The following is a 20519-nucleotide window of genomic DNA, read 5'->3' as shown; positions in this document are numbered from 1 at the left end:
TCCCTTGGACTGCAAGGAGATCCAACCAGACCATTCTAAAGGAGATCAATCCTGGATGTTCATTGGAGGGACTGATGCTAAAGCTGAAGCTGCAATACTTTGGCCACCTCATGCGACGAGTTGACTCACTGGAAAAGACTCTGATGCTGGGAAAGGTTGGGGGCGGGAGGAGAAGGGGACGACGGAGAATGAGATGGCTGGATGGCATCACCAACTCTGTGGACATGAGTTTGGGTGAACTCCGGGAGTTGGTGATGGACAGGGAGGCCTGGCGTGCTGTGATTCATGGGGTCGCGGAGAGTCGGACACGACTGAGCGACTGATCTGATCTGATCTGATGATGGGCATGACTTTACAAAGGAAAAATTAGATCAAGATAAATATGGTATATCCATACAATAGGATAGTATTCAGCCACCAAAAAAAAAATAAGAGTGAAGTACTGGGAATTCCGTGATGGTCCAGTGGTCAGGACTCGGTGCTTTCACTGATTGGAGGAAACTAAGATCCCACAGCCAAAAAAACAATGAAGTACTGATACCTGGTGCAGCATAGATAAACCTGGAAAGCATTATTCCAAATGAGAGAAGCCAGACACGAAAGGCCACATATTCTATGATTTAATTTATATTAAATATTTAGAATAGGCGAATATGTAGAGACAGTAGGTAGATTAGTGGTTGTCCAGGGCTGGGAAGGAATAGGAGGGCAAAGGGGTGCCAGCTAAAAGTTACATGCTTGTTTTTAATGTGATGAAAATATTCTGGAATCAGATGGTGGTGACGGTTGCACAACTGACTGTCCTGAAAAGCATGAGTGTACACTCAGTGGGTGAATTGTGTGGTATGTGAATTATAGCTCAGCAGAGTTCTTACCAAATAATAGAGTTAAGATGCTTCTGAGCTAACATCCTCTTCCTTTTGATTTTTGTAGGATCTTGAAGAAGAGTTAGACATGAAGGAAAGAGTGATTAAAAAGTTAGAAGATCAAGTGAAGACCCTTACCAAGACAATTGAAAAAGGTAGAAAAACAACATCCACATTCCAAGTTTTTTGAACTTTTAGCTAAAGTTTACATGTGTTGACATATTATTTCCTGATGTGGTCCAAAGAATTTGAAAACTGAAGAAATGAGTCTCTGCTGGTGTGTTTGGGGCTCAATGATGGGCTAGTGGAGATCCTTAGAGGCAGGCAGGCGGCTCACCACCTCTCAGGTAATACCAGATGTGCTCATAAGGGGTACCCTGGAAGGAATGCTTTTAAACTCTTTCTCTGTTAACTCTCTCGTAAAAATGGAACTGTGAAAAAGTTTCAGATTTAACTGCTTTAAAGTTTATTTCCTCTCTGTTGCGTGGGGTCAATATACTAATTTCTGTTAGAAGAAAAGATGTTAGATAGCTAATTAGATATCTGTTAGATAGCTAAGAAGCCAGACTGAAGTTCTTAACATGAACTGAACTGCACACTGAGTGGCCTTATAAGTTCCAGGGAAAAAGATTCTCCGCCTTTCTTTCCTTCACCTGCTTCTGTGTCACTGAATTTTTCTTTTTTTAAATTAGTTTTTAATTGGAAGATAATTGCTTTACAATGCTGTGCTGGTTCCTGCCGTACAACAGTGTGAATCAACCATAAGTACACATATGTCCCCTCCCACAGCCTCCCTCCCACCCCTATCCCACCCCTCTAGGTTGTCACAAAGAGTCAGTAGGTTGAGCTTCCTGTGTTATGCAGCAGCTTCCCGCTGGCTATCTGTTTTCCATATGGTAACGTGTATGTTTCAATGCTACTCTCTCAGTTCATCCCATCCTCTCCCCTTCCCCTGCTGTGTCCACAAGTCTGTTCTCTATGTCTGTGTCTCTATTCCTGCCCTGCAAATAGTCACTGAAATTTTCTGACTTTTCTCATCTAACTCTTTCCTCTTTTGTTCAATATTGCTTCTTTCTCCCAATCTCTGTCACTAAGGCTGTATCTGCAACTCTCTGTTCCTTTTACTATACTCATTTCTTTGAAGAACTCCTTTTTTCTTTTTTTCAACTCTCGCATCAGACTTTAAGTTTCCAAAAACAAAATGAGGCTCTTTTCCTTTCAATAATTATTGATAAAGGTCATTCTGCCCCACGAGGGAAGAGACCATGTCTGTCCTTCCCATTACCCCATGGTATCCCCATTGTTGGAAAGAATGAATCAACTGCCGTCTCTACATAAGGACTTCCAAAATCCACCTGCCATTCCTCACTTTTCCTAAGTCCTACTCCCTTTTTGCCTCTAAGATTACTCCTTCAGCTTTCTATTATCACCTCCAGCCCAATTTGTTTTAAGTGGAATGCATCAGCTTCCATTCCTGTATCATGTATCTATTGATCATAAACTACTTCCAAATTTAGTAGCTTAAAACAACAAACACTTAACAGTACAATTTCTGAAGATCAAGAATCTATAAGCATCTCAGCTGGGTGGTTCTAGCTCTGAGTCACAGTAAAGTAGTCAGCAAGGATGCTGACATCTGAAGGCTTAGCTGGAGCTGGAGTACTTGCTTCCAAGCTCACTCACATGACTGTAAGGAAAAGTCAGTACCTCTAGGACACTCTTTAGGTAGTACTAGCTCTCAAGGAACATGCTCAGATACAAGTCACCACACTTAAGAATACCCGAAATATGATGTCTTTATCAGGTACTTCTGCATCATTTATTGGTTTTTCCGGTCTAGATGCAGTTCAGCAATCAGAGGTCCTTCTTAATCATAAACAGGGTGCTTAGTAAAATACTTCACATTCTACTTTTATCAGTCTTCAAGGGAACAGGGCTAGTAAATCACAGAACAAACTCTCATGCAGTAGAAGACAGTTATGTTAATTCTTTACCTGTATTATCTTCTTTCTCTCCCATCAGAGCCTACTCACTTTTCTTGGCCCAGCTGGAGTGCTACCTCCTTCAAGAACCATTTTTCAACAGTTCTAACCTACCTCTGCATAAATTCTTATTCTCTGTATTTATTTCTATGGCTGCCTAGCAAATCACCGTGAAATTAGTGGCTTAATAGAACGCGAAACTTACAGTTCTGGATGTCAGAAGTTCAAAATGGTGTTCACTGGCTTAAAAACAACATGTCAGCAGGGCTTCTGGAGGCTTTAGGGGGAGATTCTATTCCCTTGCCTTTTCCAGCTTCTAGAGGCCACCCACTTTTCTTGACTTGTGGCCCTTTTTTGCCATCTTCAAATTTGGCAGCATAAAATCTTTAGAATCATTCTGACATTCTAACCTGTGCTTCTATAGTCACATCTCCTCCTCTCAGAGTAGACATGAGTCTTTGGGGACCAGAGGGCAGACTGTGGCCCACCCAAAGATGTCCACATCCCAATCCCCAGAACCTATGAGTATGTGACTCTACATGGCAGAGGAGTTTTGTGTATGTGAGTATGTGAAGGACCTTTTTTTTTTTTTTTAATTATTTGGTCTTAGCTGCGGCGAGCAGGGTCTTCACTGCATCATTTTTGTTGTGGTGCACTGACTCTCTAGTTGTGGACACGGACTCCAGAGCACACAGGCTCAGTAACAGTGGTACACAGGCTTAGCTGCTCCATGGTATGTGGAATCTTAGTACCCCGACCAGGGATTGAACCCATGTCCCCTGCATTGACAGTGGATTCTTAACCACTGGACCACCAAGGGGAGTCCCTCCGTGAAGGATCTTGAGATGAGGAGAGTATCCTGGATCACCCAAGTAGATCCAATATAATCACAAGAGACTTTGTAAGAAAGAGACAGGAATGACAGAGTAAGGGAAGGTGATGTGACAATGGAAGCAGAGAGAGAGAAAGAAGTGATGATAGAAGCAGAGGTCAGAGTGATGTGGCCGGAGCCAAAGAATGTGGTCAGCCTCTAGAAACTGGAAAAGGCAAGAAACGAGTTCTCCACTAGAGCCTCCGGAAGAAACACAGCTCTGCTGACACTTCGATTTTTGTACTGTAAGATCTGTTTTAGTCTATGAACTCCAGAACTGTAAGATTTTTTAAATGGTAGTTTTAAAAAATTTTGTTTTATGCCACTGACTTTTTGGTACCTTGTTACAGCACATGGGAGACTAGTCCAGCCACCTTGGATCATGCTGTTTGGTGACTGCACACTACATATTTTGTGAATCTCATTTTTTTTAAAACTGTAATAATGCAGGAGCAACATCCTGGATTGCTTTCATATCCCTACTGCACTCATTATATACCAGGTGACCATGAGAATGTACACTGGCAGCTATACTCATGGATATACTCACAGATAAGAATTGCTACCAGAAGAAATTCTTCAGGATTCAATAAAGTTTGCATTTATCTGAAAGCCAGAGAATTTCATGGGTAAATCAGCCAGAATGGGATGGAAAGAGATGGAGTAGTCTCATTATAATGCTGGTGGAAGTTGTTATTGTGTATTTAGCTGATTATTTGCCTCTGCCTACAGCCAATGACGTGCACCTTTCCTCAGGACCCAAGGAGTACCTTGGAATGCTGGAATACAAGAGAGAAGATGAGGCCAAGCTCATTCAAAACCTCATTCTTGGTAGTGAAACCTGGAACTCTGAATTTTTGCTTAATTTTTGAGAACTTGAGCATTAGTCATTGCCACGGTCTTGGGCAGGGATGATAGTTCCTCTTTTTCCTCCACTGCTTCTTCTCCTAGCACAGAGCTTCTCAGCCTCACCATTTTTGACCATGTGATTCTTTGTTTCGGGTGGCTAGGGGCTTTGTATTGTAGGATATTGAGCAGTATCATTGGCTTCTATTCTCTAGAAGCCAGTGACAACCCCTAATCATGACAATTAGGAAAAAAAAGCCTCCAGACGTGGCCACATGCCCTCTGGCATCTGATACCTTGCCTTCAGTTGAGATGCACTACCCTAACCTCTTCCCAAGTCTTATCACACGGTCAGGGTAGAAGACACATCTCCTCATCTTGTGTCTCAGCACAGGAGCCATGGAGAAGTAAGTGTGGCTCCCTTGTCCCATTTGCCTTCTGCTGAGAAATTCGTTTACAGTAATATGGCAGGGCCTTCTCAGCCAAAGCTATTACAAGAATCTCCCGATGGGCATGCTCTATGGTTGGCAGTCTTAGAACCAGTCCTACTAGCCTGTCTTCACCATGGAAACCACATAGTTTTCTAGGGAGAAGGGGAAAAACTGCCTCCCTATCAGCTGGTCCCAATATCTCAGAGCAGAAAGCCCATGTATAGCCTTACTCCTCTTCTCCTAAGTGACCCTGCTCAGAGCACGTGAGCCGCCTACCCATTCTTTTCCACCCGCACTGGTACACAGCTGAGGGGCCTCTTTGTTCCCCTGTCCTAATGCAGACATGCGGAGGTCTTTGTTTGCTTTTCTTAACTTGTTCTATAAAGTTTCTCTCTGCATCCCTGCTCTGACTTCCAGTCATTCTCTTCTCCTCAAGGCCAACTGATCCTCCTCTACAGGACTGTTGTACACCTGCTTTCTCTATTCATGGCAGATGCATGTGATTGCTAAGATCATTCCATCCTCATCATAGAGCCTGAAGTGGGGGTGCATGGACTGGGGTTCCTCTCTTACCTTGGAGATATGAAATTCTGCCTTTTATTCAAACTTGGAAAAGAGAAAGTACTTTGCAAATGAGAAGTAAGAGAAGCAGGTGGCACCTGCATGTATATTTTTGCTAAGAAAAAAAGCCAGCCTTAATTCCTCAAAGGGAAAAAACATCTCTGGGTATTCGGGCACTGCATCAAGTACAGAAAAGCAGACATCCCCACCTATCATCATAGGTTTCTTATCAGGAGAGCTGTGATCCTCACCGACTCTCTCTGCTCCAGACCTGAAGCCCCGTGGTGTGGTGGTGAACATGATCCCCGGGCTGCCGGCTCACATCCTGTTCATGTGTGTACGCTACGCAGACTCTCTAAATGACGCCAACATGCTCAAGTCCCTCATGAACAGCACCATTAGTGGCATCAAGCAGGTGGTTAAGGTAGGAACTACATTTTTTGACATTGGACCTTGGTATTATGGCTACTTTAGGAACATTTGTGGAAATGACCAGATACCTAGACTTTTCCCATCCTTCATCTCCAGTGTTTGGTCAACCACATGATTCTTCAAACCAGTCAGAGGCCCAGTCAGTGAAAGACGCCAAACTATTAGGAAAAGACAACTTAGGTCAGACAGCCCTAAGGGTGGGACCCTTCCAGTTACACCTCAAGTCCTTACCTGTAAGACTACAACCTGATGGCCACCACCCCATCACGTCTGTCCCCTCAGGTGTGGGATTCTTGACTGTAGGGAGTATGTGTCTATCCACGTAACAAGTTTGAATGTCAAGGAAGAGGAATAGCCAAAAAATTACTCATCTCTTCCCTTGGCACTTATATGCTGCTACTGCTGCTGCTGCTAAGTCGCTTCAGTTGTGTCCGACTCTGTGCGACCCCATAGACGGCAGCCCACCAGGCTCCTCCGTCCCTGGGATTCTCCAGGCAAGAATACTGGAGTGGGTTGCCATTTCCTTCTCCACGGCACTTATATAATTCTCCCTTATAAAACCACAGTATGTGTTTTTATTCTTAGCCCAGACATGAAGATAAGGTATATGTAAGGGACCAGTAAAATATATATCCATTATCCTTTATTCCCCTTCCAAATAAGAAGTAGTGTTTGATTATGAGATATATTTAAAATGTTTAGTTGGGAAAGTCCTATCTCACTTTTAGTAAAATATGTGTTCTAGAAAAGTCATGAGCAATCAAATCCTATCTTAAATACTCTTGGAAAAGAGAAGAAATAAAAACAGTGAGTGCATCGGGAAATGGGTAATTCTTCCACCGTCCACCCTGCCCAATTTTATACTAAGAATTCATTATTCGTCAGGAGTTAGGAGTAGAAAACTAGCATTGATTTGGTGCTTTACAGTCTCCATCTTCATGGGAGCTACCAATGTGTTCTTAGAGGAGACTGCCATAAATTCATGTTTTCCCTGTTCCTATTTTCATAAATTGGGTTTTCTCCAGACACACTTGCATTATGTTCTAGGCTGTAGACACATAGTATTTGCCCCTTCTTGCTGCTCCAGACTGTTTAAATACTTTGAAAGTGAAAGATACATAGCATAAGGAGTATAAATCCTTTCTTGTGAGCATCTTCCATCTCAGCTTCTTCAGCAGCTCCATGCTCCTCCCCACTTGAGTGCACAGCACGTTAAAGCAACCCTCACTTGTTCCACATACCCCCTTGACCACTGTGCCTTTTTCTCACACACCCCCTTCCTGGCTGCCAAAGCACTTAAAATAGTTGTCTCCACCAATTATTTTTCACTCCTTGCAATCTAGCTTCTACCCACGTTACTCCACAGAGAGATCACCAGTAATTCCTTTTGCTAAATCCAATGGTATTTTATTAACTTATTCTCTTTAAATGGATTAAACAGTAGCAGCACCTCTTTGAAACTCTGACATTGTTTTTTAAAACCCAGGGCTCTCCCAGTTTTCTTCTTATCTCTCTGGTCTTCATTACCTCTGACTCCCTTGCTCATTCCTCTCCTTCCTGTCCCATAAGTTGGAATGTTCTTGCCAGCAGAGTCCTTGATCTTGAGCTCTTGTCTGTCCACCCTTCTCCTTCAAGGAGGATATCCTTCTGCCTCTCTCCTGTGGTTTTCTCAGCTGCCCTGGTTCCCCATCATTTCTGCATCCTCTGAGTTTTTGTAGCACAGCCTGTGCCTATTGTGTAAGCTGTCAGCCACCTGTTTAACTGCGTCCTATATATGTCATGTCTGTCTTCCCAGTCAGAATGTGACATTTGGAGGCCAAGGACTGAGATGTTTCTCAGGCATTCCTACAGTGCCTGCTTCAAGTGTCATAACAAATGATATAACCTGTACAGAAATACTTTGCAAACCATAACCTGCTAAATAAATATGAGTTTATTTTCCTGTTGTTGTTGTTCAGTTGCTCAGTCGTGTCTGACTCTGCAACCCCATGAACTGCAGCATGCCAGGCTTCCCTGTCCTTCACTATCTCCCAGCTCAAACTCATGACCATTGAGTCGGTGATGCCATCCAACCATTCAGCCTCTGTTGTCCCCTTCTCCTCCTGCCTTCAATCTTTCCCAGCATCAAGAGGTCTTTTCCAATGAATTTCTCTTCACATTAGGTGCCCAAGTATTAGAGCTTCAGCTTCAGCATCATTCCTTCCAACGGATATTCAGGGTTGATTTCCTTTAGGATTGACTGATTTGATCTCCTTGCAGTCCAAGGGACTCTCAAGAGTCTTCTCTAGCACTGCAGTTCAAAGGCTTTGGCACTCAGCCTATTTTATTGTCCAACTCTCACATCAATACACGACTAGTGGAAAAACCATAGCTTTGACTATATGGACCTTTGTAGGCAAAGTAATGTCTCTGCTTTTTAATATGCTGTCTAGACTTGTCATTGCTTTTTTTCCAAGGAGCAGGTGTCTGTCTTTTAATTTCATGGCTGCAGTCACCACCATGACTGATGGTCATCCTCAGTGATTTTGAAGCCCAAGAAAATAAAATTATTTTTATACTGTGAATTTAATAAAGTCTTTAATGAATAAAAGAAGAATTCTTTTTGGTCAAAAGCCACCAGCTGGAAAAACAGGTAAGATCTGTCTGTTCTTGGCTCAGAACAATAACAAAATCCAACTTTGTCTTTTCTTGTTGTTGTTTTTTTTAAGGAACATTTAGAAGACTTTGAGATGCTGTCCTTTTGGCTTTCCAATACCTGTCATTTCCTCAATTGCCTGAAGCAGTACAGTGGAGAAGAGGTAGGGACGCCTGCCTGCTCTGTGTTCTGTACTGACTGCCAGTCTCCAATCTCCTTGTGAGCCAGAGCTCGCCTGAGGAATCAGACTGCCCAGCCCAGGGACATACTCTGCTCCAACTGGCCTTCTGGCTTCCTTCTTACCCAGGAGACCAGCTTCACATCACCAGCTGAATGGAGGTCACAGGCAAAAAGACTTCCAGAAGGTGGTTTAGACCTCAGGCATGATACTAAGCCTCAGAGTCCTTGACTTTCAAAATACATGAGGTGGATTCTTCCCTGGTGGTCCACTGGTTGAGACTTCATCTTTCAAGGAGAGGGGGTGGGTTCAATCCCTGGTTGGGGAGCTGAGATCTCACATGCCTTGCAGTCAAAAAATAACAAAACATAAAACAGAAGTAATGTTGTAACCAGTTCAATAAAGGCTTTTAAAATGGTTCACATCAAAAAATCTTTTTAAAAAATTCATGAGATAGATTCAGTGATTTTTCATTTTCCTTCTGGCTGTAAAACTCTGAAGTTGTTAATGTTATCACTCCAAAACACAGCCTTTAGTTCAACCTGCCTACTTTTTCATAGCTGTTCTCACTATAAGATTTTGGTTATTCCTCCATCATCTGTAAATCCTTTGCCGTTCTGACTCTGCTTTCAAGGGGCTGATATTATAATGAAGTTCTTCACCATCAAGTTCTCACAGAGCATTCTTTCACTGACCTAAAAGAAAAAAAATAACTGGAATTTTCAATGCTCTGCAAAATGGTTATACCATTCTATAGCCCTATCAGTAGTATATAAAGGTGTCTCATACCTTTACCAACACTAGGTATTGACAGATGTTTTTTTATTTATCAGTCTCATGGGTGTAAGATGATATACTCTGTTGACTTAAACTGTAATTGCTTTGATCACTAGCGAGGTCAAGCATCATTTCTTATACTTACTCATTAGTTGGATTGTTTTTTAAATTGCCTAGTAACATCCATTCTCCATTTTTCTTAGGGATGATTCTTTTTTCTTATTGATTTGTAGAAGGTCTTTACATAGATTGTGGCCTATCATTGACTTTTCTTTATGGAGTCCTTTGTCATCCACACGTTTTTAATTTTTACGTACTTAAATCTGTCCTGTTCTTTTATGATACATGATTCAATGTCCTGTTCAAGAAATTCTTACCTACCCTGAGAGAAGTTATTTTTTCTTCTAAACTTATAATTCAAATTCAGAGTTCATAATTATGCTTTTATCCATAATTGGTGTGATTATTTATCCCAAATTGACATGTGAAATAATGATCACATATCTTCTTTCAGGAGAGAAAATAAAATAAAATATGAGTAATCCTACTAGTATTATAGAACAAAAGGAGAAATAAGTAAAGAAAATCCAACTTCTAACCAAAAGGAACATTGGGGCTGAGAGGGGCACAGACCAGTCCTTTTAAAATGAGCTGGCATCTTTGTGGCTTTAACAGGAGGCATATCATTACCATTTTTTAATTGCATCACCATTTAAAAAATCTTTTCTTTACCCACTTTAGCCATGTATACAATGTTTTTGTCCTTGTCTGAAGATTTTTTAATTACTGTGTTTTTATTTCTAAAATTCCAATGGTTCTTTTTTACCTCTGCCTTTTACAATGTCCTATTCTTATCTTAATTTTTTTTTAAATTTTACTTCTTTGAACATTGTAAATGTATTACCATTTTCAGTCTGGGCTGCTCTAACAACATACCACAGACTAGGTGGCCTAAACAACAGAAATTTATTTTCTCACAGTTCTGGAGAATGGAAATCTGAAATCAGGGTGCAAGCATGATTGGGTCACTGGTGAAAGTTCAATTCTGGACTTGAAGATAGCCACCTTCTCCCTATGTATTCACATGGCCTTTCCTCAGTGCATGGGATAGAAAGAGAGAGATTGATCTGTCTAGTGTCTCCTTTTATAAGAACACTAGTCCTGTCAGATCAGGACTCCCACCCTTATTACCTTGTTTAACCTTAAAAACAAGGAAATAGAGACCCCCATCTCCAAATCTATTCATAATGGAAGTTATGACTTCAACATATAAATTTGAGAAGGAAACAAATATTCAGTCCATAACACACATATTAAAGAATTTCAGATTGGTCTATGCTCTGTAACTGTAAAGTTATGAATCTCACTTATTGCACCTATCAACCTCTTACAGCAGTTTATTTCCTTGGATGCTTCGCTGTTTTTCCTATGAGCTTCCACGGGGGTTGTTTTCCAGTGTAGTCTAACTCTGGAGGCACATATTTGTTGAAAAGGTAAACAGAACAGCAATATTTACAGATCCTTAGATTCAATCAACTGTAGATCATGTAGTACTATATATACATAACTTAGTGAAAAAGGTCCACATGTAAGCAGACCTATGTAGTTCAAACACATATCATTTAAGGGTCAAGTGTAGTTAGTTATAGAAAATAAATGCTATCCCAAACATTAAGAATTCATTTGATACAGATCAGACATTAAGTTTTAAAGTATAGGAGTTATAGTAGAAATTTATTGTAATATCATTAGATACAGAGATAGTGTTTTAATTTCCTATGTGTCTAATTATTCTAATATTTGTATGTTCAAAATTACTTTCAGGAATTCATGAAGCATAATAGTCCACATCAGAATAAGAATTGCTTGAACAATTTTGACCTTTCAGAATACAGACAGATTCTTAGTGATGTGGCTATACGAATATATCATCAGTTCATTATCGTAATGGAAAATAACATTCAACCAATAATAGGTAAGAAAAGAATCGATGACTAAGAAATATTTATAATGATACTGATATCTTAAAAAATAAATCTGCATGGAATGTGTAATTGAAAAGCACATCATTTTTTAAGCCAGTAGTAAATAATGATGAGTTGACTCACTGGAAAAGACTCTGATGCTGGGAAAGGTTGGGGGCGGGAGGAGAAGGGGACAACCGAGAATGAGATGGCTGGATGGCATCACCGACTCTGTGGACATGAGTTTGAGTGAACTCCGGGAGTTGGTGATGGACAGAGAGGCCTGGCGTGCTGTGATTCATGGGGTCGCAGAGAGTCGGACACGACTGAGCGACTGAACTGAACTGAACTGAACTGAAAATAATGGGGTCGCGGAGAGTCGGACACGACTGAGCGACTGAACTGAACTGAACTGAAAATAATTTACTGGTTTACTCTTATCCTTTTCTGTCCCACCCTGCCCCCAAAGAAAACAACTAAGTCATGTTGACACAGGTGGTTTTAGTCACTAGGGTGATCTTTGGTACTCATAGTAGCAGAAAAGGCCAGTGTGGTGTTGACAATCCAAATTGTGATGTGGTCATGTTTCCAGTGGTACAAGCAAACGTTCACACAAAAACGCCTACATCTCCCAAAAACAAGCATTAATTTTCAGACGTGGTACAGCCATGGTACTCAGAAAGGAAGAGAACCATTTTTCCCTCAAGTAATACTATTTTTAGAGATTTTCCCTAACCACAATGCAAATAAGAGATTCACAATATCACCTAGATAAGTATGATTCTCTACTGCAGCTTCAAAGAACATAATTTTAAAACAAGAAACTTTACTAATATAAATGCCCACTATTTAATTCTCTGATTGCCTAAAATGATTACATATATAAAAGTGCATTGGGTCATAGTTTTCTTTCTGTAAGGGGGATCCATCCTGTAGGGAAAGAGTTGGGAGAACTGCTGCTACTTATGTGGCTAATCCTGGTTCTGAGCCAAGTATTTTTGAAATCCTAGAGCTCCACTCAAATTCTTGTATACTTTCTTCAGTTTTCTGAAATTCAAATACTGTAGGCTTTAAGTAGCTCCAGACCACGAGTTGTCACGCTAACCAGCTCTCTCTCCTGTCAAGCTGAAAGAAGAGGAACTGTTCCCCTGCTGTAGATGGTGGTGCATTCCCATCCACCCCTTACACCCCAGTGTTCCCCAGCCCCCTGCTTTCTCTGTTACAGCTGTATCCACACTAACTCTTGTGAAAATTATCCCACTCCCTGAAACAGACACATGAGAGCAGGGGAAATGTCCTCTGGGTGTCCCCACTGCATGTGCAAGAAAAGCTTCCATTTTTCTCCGTAGTGCCAGGCATGCTGGAGTACGAGAGTCTGCAGGGCATTTCTGGCCTGAAGCCCACAGGCTTCCGGAAGCGGTCCTCCAGCATAGATGACACAGATGCCTACACGATGACCTCCGTCCTGCAGCAACTGAGCTACTTCTACAGCACCATGTGCCAGAATGGCCTGGACCCTGAGATCGTGAGGCAGGCGGTGAAGCAGCTCTTCTTCTTGATTGGGGCGGTCACCCTGAACAGCCTCTTCCTGCGCAAGGACATGTGCTCCTGTAGAAAAGGGATGCAGATAAGGTAAGACCCATAAGCCACCACTAACCCTGGAGAGGCTGGCCGGAAAGGATGCTCCTGAAATCCAAGACCACACACTCTGCCCGCCCTCCCTCCACAAAAGCGGCACTTCTGGAGGGTGTGCAAAATGACTCTTAGAGCCACGGAAATGTCAACCATCTGATGCCAGGCCCTCCTCCCATCATTCTACCTATGCTAACTTAACACTCTGGCAGAGTGACTTCAACTAAGAACTAATAATCGTGCATTTTAAATTCTGGCCCTCTGTGATTATCATATATGCAGCCAGTATTTGTTGACCACCACCTCTGTGACTAGCACTGCTGGTGGGGGACACAGGAAACAAAGGAAAGGGTGATTTGATCCCTGCTGTTGAGAAGCTAAATGATGATTCAAGATGATCGTGGCCAGAAAAGTTAAAGAAACCTGAAAACTGTGAGTGATCAAAAATGGAAGAATATTCCAGGCAAGGGAATGAGTGGGTAAAGCCATAGTGGTAGGATTGAGTGAGGACCCCGCCTCAGGCAGGAGTAAATATTATTAGCTCTGTCTAGATTAAGTGAAGGCTTATGTCAGGATCTACAGGACTGTAGTAGTGTGGTAAACTGGACCTAGATTGGGAGGGCATAAAATGCCAGGCCAAGCATTGAGAGTTCATCCTGCAGACATGGTTATACAGTTTTTTTTAAATTTCTTTTTGTGTATTTATTTATCTTTGGCTGTGCAGAGTCTCTGTTGCCTTTTGAGAGCTTTCTCTAGTTGCCTCTTGTGGGGCTATCCTTCTTTGCAGTATGAAGGCCTCTCATTACAGTAGCTTCTCCAGTTGCAGAGCACGGGCTAAGTAGTTGTGGCATGTGGGATTAGTTGCCTGGTGTTATACAGGATCTTCCCGGACTAGAGGTTGAACCTGTGTCCCCTGCTTTGGCAGGCAGATTCTTATCCATTGTGCCACCTGGAAGTCTAGTCATCCAGTTTTGAAGTGTGTCAGCGTCTCTGTCTCTAAACCAAGAAAACACAGATCATTAGCTATTGTTTGAATTAACACTGTCACATGATTAGAAAGCAAATAATATGGGGTAGATATTTGAGATTTTTTAATATGTACACAGATTTGATACCTGTAGGTGACAGGAGGATGTAGGGTGGTGATGATGGCAGTGACACAATGAAAAGTGACCCAAACAGTTTATTAAGCCAAGTAGTAAACAAGAGACATCCATGACATCTTTTTAGCATTAGTGAAACTTGGACATCTCTACAAAGCAGTGTGTGAAATTCCCATGACCCCAGGTTGTGGTTTTCAGATACAAGGGAATATTCAGGAGGGCTGGGCTTTGTGGGTGTTTTCTTCTTCACTGAGAGGAAAGGCTTCTGTTTATTTCCCAAGCTCTGAGCAGATGCCTGTAGTCCTCTGGAGCAGGCCTCAGGCTTATTTAAAGTCAAGTCATAAGACTACACATGTCACCAAAGTCTTTGCTAAACAACTCTTTATTCCACCAGTAGGTCCCCAAGGTAAGTGAACATTCATCCCCATAGGTGCCCAGCACTCCTTTCTCTCACCAATTGGAAGTGCTATTAGGGAAGTACTGCTTTTCCAGTGTGTTGCTCTGAGTGAACAGCACATGCGTCTTAGAGACATTTGTTCATTCAGCTATTGATTCAGCTTCTGCGATAAACAAGGTACTCCAGGATTGGCAGTGATTTTACCATGACAACACAAGCACTGCAATAGCAAAACATGAACACAAGTGGAAAATCAAACTCCAAGAAAAGAAAAATAAACAGTGGACAGAGTAGCTGAAAACGGGCACTGGGCTTTCTGACTGCCAGGAGAAAAAATCAAACCATCAGTAGCCCTCTGGTCTCATCTGGCATGGTGAATCAGACCAGTTCCTGGGAAAATGTAAAAATTTTCCTAGTACATAGTTCTTTTTTTGTTCCTAGTGGGCTGCCATCTATGGGGTCTCACAGAGTCGGACACAACTGCAGTGACTTAGCAGCAGCAGCAGCAGTCATATATTTATAAAAAATATCATCTCATGTGGAACTTTATCTCACCCTCTCCACAATAGCATTTTTATTGCAAGTTCCACTGTGGTTATTTTGCCCAGGCATCATTTTTTTTTTTTTGGCTCTGCTGGATCTTCATTGCTGTGCAAATCTCTAATTGCAGCAGGTGGGGGCTACTCTAGTTGCAGTGTGCAGGCTTCACATTGCAGCAGCTTCTCTTGCTGCCGAGCATGGGCTCTAGGTGCCGGGGCTTCAGTAATTGTGGCTCATGGTTTCAGTAGTTGTGGCTTCCAGGCTCCAGAGCGCAGGCTTGACCGTGGTGGCGTATGGGCTTAGTTGCTCCACGACAAGTGGGACCTTCTCGGATCAGAGATTGAACCCATGTCTCCTGAATTGGCAGGTGGATTCTTTACCACTGAGCCTTCAGGGAAGCCCGCCCAGGGTTCTTTGATAAGAACCTAGGTAGGGCCTGTGGAGACAGTTCTGTTAGAACCAGAATCCTGTGGCCCAAATACAGACATCGCTTGTTGTCCTGAGGGAATCTGGCATTGACTTGGGTATTGAAGGACAAGAAGAATTTCAGCCCAGGAACTAGAGAAATGAGCACAGGTCTCAGTGAAGGAATGCTTAGGGCAGGGTTGAATACCTCTCCTTGAAAGGAGAACCAGGAGTGATGGGTGGATCTAGAAAGATGAGTTAAAGACACAGAGCGGAGTGCCAGCATGAGAAATGCATGCTTTAGTCCCTCGGGAATGGCAGCAACCTCAGTTTTTTCTTTTTCAGAAGGCTTTAAAAATGGATTCGATTTTTTTAGTAATTGTGGGATTATTCGGGTTATAGTTTTCATCTTAGGTGAGTTTGGTAGTTTTTGGTTTTCAAGGAATTAGTCCGCTTCATCACAGTTGAGGTAATGTGTGTATCACTGTTCAGAATATTCCTTTATTATTCTTCTAATTTCTGCAGAATTTGTAGCAATGTCCCCTCTTCCACTCCTCTGTGAGTAATTTGTCTTCTCTTTTCCTTGGTCAATCTTGCTACAGGTATATCAATTTTATGATCTTTTCAAAGAACCAGGTTTTGATTTCATTGATTTTGTCTTATTTTTTTAATTTAATTGATTTATTACTGTCTTTTTTCATTCCTTCTGCCTACTTTTCATTTATTTTTCTTTTCTTCTAGGTTCCTAAACTAGAAGCCTGGATTATTAGCTCTGAGACTTTTCTAACATAAGCATTTAATGCTATACATTTCTCTCCAAGTACTACTTTAACTCTATCCCCCAACACACATTTTTTGATGTATGTTGTTCAGTTCATTTTTGTTCAATTCAAAATATTTTCTAATTTCCCTCAAGTCTTGCTCTTTGACTTTTGGATGGTATAGAAGTGTGTGTTGTTTAATTTCCAAGTGTTTAGAGACTTTCTTGTTACCTTTCTGTTACTGATTTTAGTTTAATTTTGTTGTGCTTAAAGAATATACTTTGTCAGTCAGACTCTTAGAAACAAAAGGTAGAATGGTGGTTGCCTGGAGCTGATGAGAGAGAGAGAAAAAGGGAGTTGTTGTTCAATGGTGTACAGTTTCGGTTTTACAAAATGTTCTGGGAGCTTAGTTTCACAACATGGTGCATATAGTTAAGACTAGTATGCTGTACCTTACACTTACAATGGTTAACATGGTAGTTTTATGTTATGTGTTTTCTATCACAATTTTTAAAAAGATCTCTAGATGCACACAGGTTAACATACTCTGTAGATTATGATGCTAGTGTTCCCAACCATCCCACTTTGTCTTAGGCTTTCCCAGATTTATTTTTAAAACACAAACTTATAAATACTTTAACACTGAAAAAAACAAACTTTATATTTGTTGGTGGTGGTCAGTCATTAAGTCATGGCTCTTTGCAACCCCATGAAAAGCAGCACACCAGGCTTCCCTGTCCTTCACCATCTCCCAGAGCTTGCTCGAACTCATGACCATTGAGTCGGTGATGCCATCCAATCATCTCATCCTCTGTTGTCCCCTTCTTCTCCTGCCTTCAATCTTTCCCAGCATCAGGGTCTTTTCCAATAAGTCAGCTTTTTGCATCAGGCGGCCAAGTATTGGAGCTTCAGCTTCAGCATCAGTCCTTCCAATGAACATTCAAGGTTGATTTCCTTCAGGATTGACTGGTTTGATCTCCTTGCAGTCCAAGGACCCTCAAGAGTCTTCTCCAACACCACAGTTCAAAAGCATCAATTCTTTGGTGTTCAGCTTTCTTTATGGTCCAACTCTCACATACGTACATGACTACTGGAAAAACCATAGCTTTATCAGCAAAGTAATGTCTCTGCTTTTTAATGTGCTGTCTAGGTTGGTCATAGCTTTACTTCCAAAGATCAAGCGTCTTTTAATTTCATGGCTGCAGTCACCATCTGCAGTGATTTTGGAGCCCAAGAAAATAAAGTCTGTCACTGTTTCCACTGTTTCCCCATCTATTTGCCATGAAGTGATGAGAAAATTTATATGATTTCAGTTATTTTTAAATTTGTTAATACTTGCTTTTATGACCCAGAATACAGTCTACTTTTGTGAATATTCCAAATGCAGCTGAAAAGAATGTACATTCTTCTGTTGTAGGGTAAAATATTCTATAAATGTCAATCAGACCCAATTCATTGATGTATTTTTCGGGGCTTCCCTGGTGACTCAGACAGTAAATAATCTGCCTGCCATGCAGAAGACCTGGGTTTGATCCCTGGGTCAGGAAGATCTCCTGGAGAAGGGAATGGCAATCCCGAGTATTCTTGCCTGGAGAATTCCATGGACAGAGGAGTGACTAAGACTTTGACTTTCACTTCCATTTTTCAGTTCTTCTGTATCCTTGCTGATTTTCTGTCTACTAATTCTATTGACTACTGAGAGGTGTATTGAAGTCTTCAACTGTAATTATGAATGTATCTATTCTTTCAATCTGTCAGTTTTTGCATTATGTATTCTGAAGCTCTGTTTTTCTTACACTCTGAGTAAGGTGCCTACACATTAAAAATTGTTATGCCATCTTGGTGAGCTGACCCTCCTATCATTATGTGGGGGTCTCTCTTTATCCCACCCTGTTATTTTCTCTGCTTTGACGTCTACTTTATGGACTTCCCTGGTGGCTCAGACGGTAAAGCATCTGCCTGCAATGTGGGAGACCCAGGTTTGATCCCTGGGTTGGGAAGATCCCCTGGAGAAGGAAATGGCAATCCACTCCAGTACTATTGCCTGGAAAATTCCATGAACAGAGGAGCCTAGTAGGCTACAGTCCATGGGGTCACAAAGAGTCAGACACAACTGAGCGAAATGAGTCAGTCATATCTTGTCTGAAAGTCTACTTTTTATTTGGATCAGTGTTTTCATAGTATACCTTTTCCCATCCTTTTATTGTAAACTTATTTGTGTAATATTTGAAGTGTTCAGTTCAGTTCAGTCGCTCAGTCGTGTCCGACTCTTTGCGACCCCATGAATCACAGCACGCCAGGCCTCCCTGTCCATCACCAACTCCCGGAGTTCACTCAAACTCACGTCCATCGAGTCGGTGATGCCATCCAGCCATCTCACTCTCTGTCGTCCCCATCTCCTCGCACCCCCATTCCCTCCCAGCATCAGACTCTTTTCCAGTGAGTCAACTCATGTAGGCAGCATATATTTGGATCCTTTTTTTTTTTTTAATCCAGTCTGACAATCTCTGTTTCTTAATTGGTATATTTAGACCATTTTAATGTATTTATTGATATATGATATATTTAGATGTAAGTCTACCATTTTGTTATTTTCTATTTGTTCCTTCTGGTTTTTATTTCTTTGATTTCCTGTTTCTGGCTTATCTGGGATTCTTTGAACGCTTTTGGCATCCTTTTTAAATTTCCCTATTGTGTTTTCCCTATATCTGTCTGTATCTTTTTTAATTGTTGCTCTAGAAATTATAGTATCATACTTACCTTTTTCAGTCTATTTGGAATCAATATCTTTTATTTTTAAATTGGATTTTTAAAAAGCTGTTTATTTGAATTTTTTAGTTACACTGCATGGCATGCATGGCACTGTATTGGTTCCCCAACGAGGGATTGAACCCATGCCCCCTTCACTGAAAGTTCGGAGCCCCAACCATTTATCACATTAAGTGAAATGTAGAAACCTTACCATCACATAGGCCCCTTTCTTCACTTCGGTTTATTTTGTAGTTGTCTTATGCTGTACTTCTACATACATCAAAAACTCTACCAGACAATGTTATAATTTTTAGTTTCAGTTCACTTAGGATATTTTCAAGGGCTCAAAAGGAGAATAATAGTCTTTTATATTTCTCCAGATATTTATCATTTCTGTAATTTCTTCATTTCTAATGTTTCAAGTCTCATTTGTTCCCCCCAGATCTCATTTTGATCTCATTTTCCTTTTGCCTGAGAAAATTATTTCAGTAATCCTTTAGAGCAGATTCACTGGCAGTAAATTTCCTTAGCTTTCTTTAATCTGAAAATATCTTTATCTCACCTTCTATACTTAACCTTTACTTCCCGACCTGTATTTTTGTAGGCTGCCAATGTCTGGGCTGGCAGTCCATTTTTCCATCAGTTTTAAAATGTTTCACTTTTTTCTGGTTTCCATGGTTTCTGATGAGAAATGCACAGTCATTGCATTATTATTTCCCTACAAATAATACATAGTTTTTCTCTTATTGATTTCCAGATTTTTTCTTTTTGTTTAGTTTACACAGTTCGATTATAATGTGACTAGGTGTGGATTTCTTTGAGTTTATCTTCTTTTAGATTCTCTGGACTTCTTGAATCTGCAGGTTTGTGGCTCTCACCAGGTTTGGAACATTTTCAGCCATTTCTTCAAATGTTTTGTCTGCATCATACTTTCTCCTTTTCTTTTGGAATTTCAGTGACACAAATGTTAGAGATTTCATTGTTTTGTTACCCCTAATGTTCTTTAGATTTTTACTTTAGACTTTTCTAATTACATAGTCTTTGTTTGGTCCCTTGAAGTTCTCTGACTCTATTATGCTGTTGTGCCCATTCAGTGAGTTCGTTTCTGTCACTGTATTTTTCAGCTCTACAATTTTTCAATTATTTTTTAACATCTTGTGTCTTTTCTGAGATTTTCTATCTTTGCATGTATTTCAAGGTAGTTTGTCTTTACTTTTTGGAGCATTTTGTGACAGCTTCCTTAAAGTCTTTGTCAGATGATTCCAACATCTGTGTCATCTCAGAGTTGATATCTATTAATTGCATTGTACAATCTGATGAGATTTTCCTAGTTTTTATATGCCTAGTAATTTTGAATTGTATTCTGGACACTTTAGTATTATGAGAC

General features: G+C 40.9%; 1 protein-coding gene across 1 annotated transcript in view; it reads left to right on the top strand.

Annotated features, from left to right (window-relative positions):
* The window catches only part of MYO5C (myosin VC), a 131681-nt gene that overhangs the window by 103519 nt on the left and 7643 nt on the right, over positions 1-20519 (top strand). Inside the window, exons 33-38 of the mRNA XM_088839615.1 lie at positions 934-1021; positions 4452-4550; positions 5827-5981; positions 8698-8787; positions 11404-11554; positions 12893-13175. Of these exons, the coding sequence (XP_088695741.1) occupies positions 934-1021; positions 4452-4550; positions 5827-5981; positions 8698-8787; positions 11404-11554; positions 12893-13175 (866 nt within the window). The remainder of the gene's footprint in view (positions 1-933; positions 1022-4451; positions 4551-5826; positions 5982-8697; positions 8788-11403; positions 11555-12892; positions 13176-20519) is intronic.

This window comes from Moschus berezovskii, chromosome 9 (genome assembly GCF_049115385.1).
Source record: "Moschus berezovskii isolate FMDL1 chromosome 9, NW_MosBer_1.0, whole genome shotgun sequence".
Lineage (NCBI taxonomy): Eukaryota > Metazoa > Chordata > Mammalia > Artiodactyla > Moschidae > Moschus > Moschus berezovskii.
This window is presented reverse-complemented; position numbering and strand designations above follow the sequence as displayed.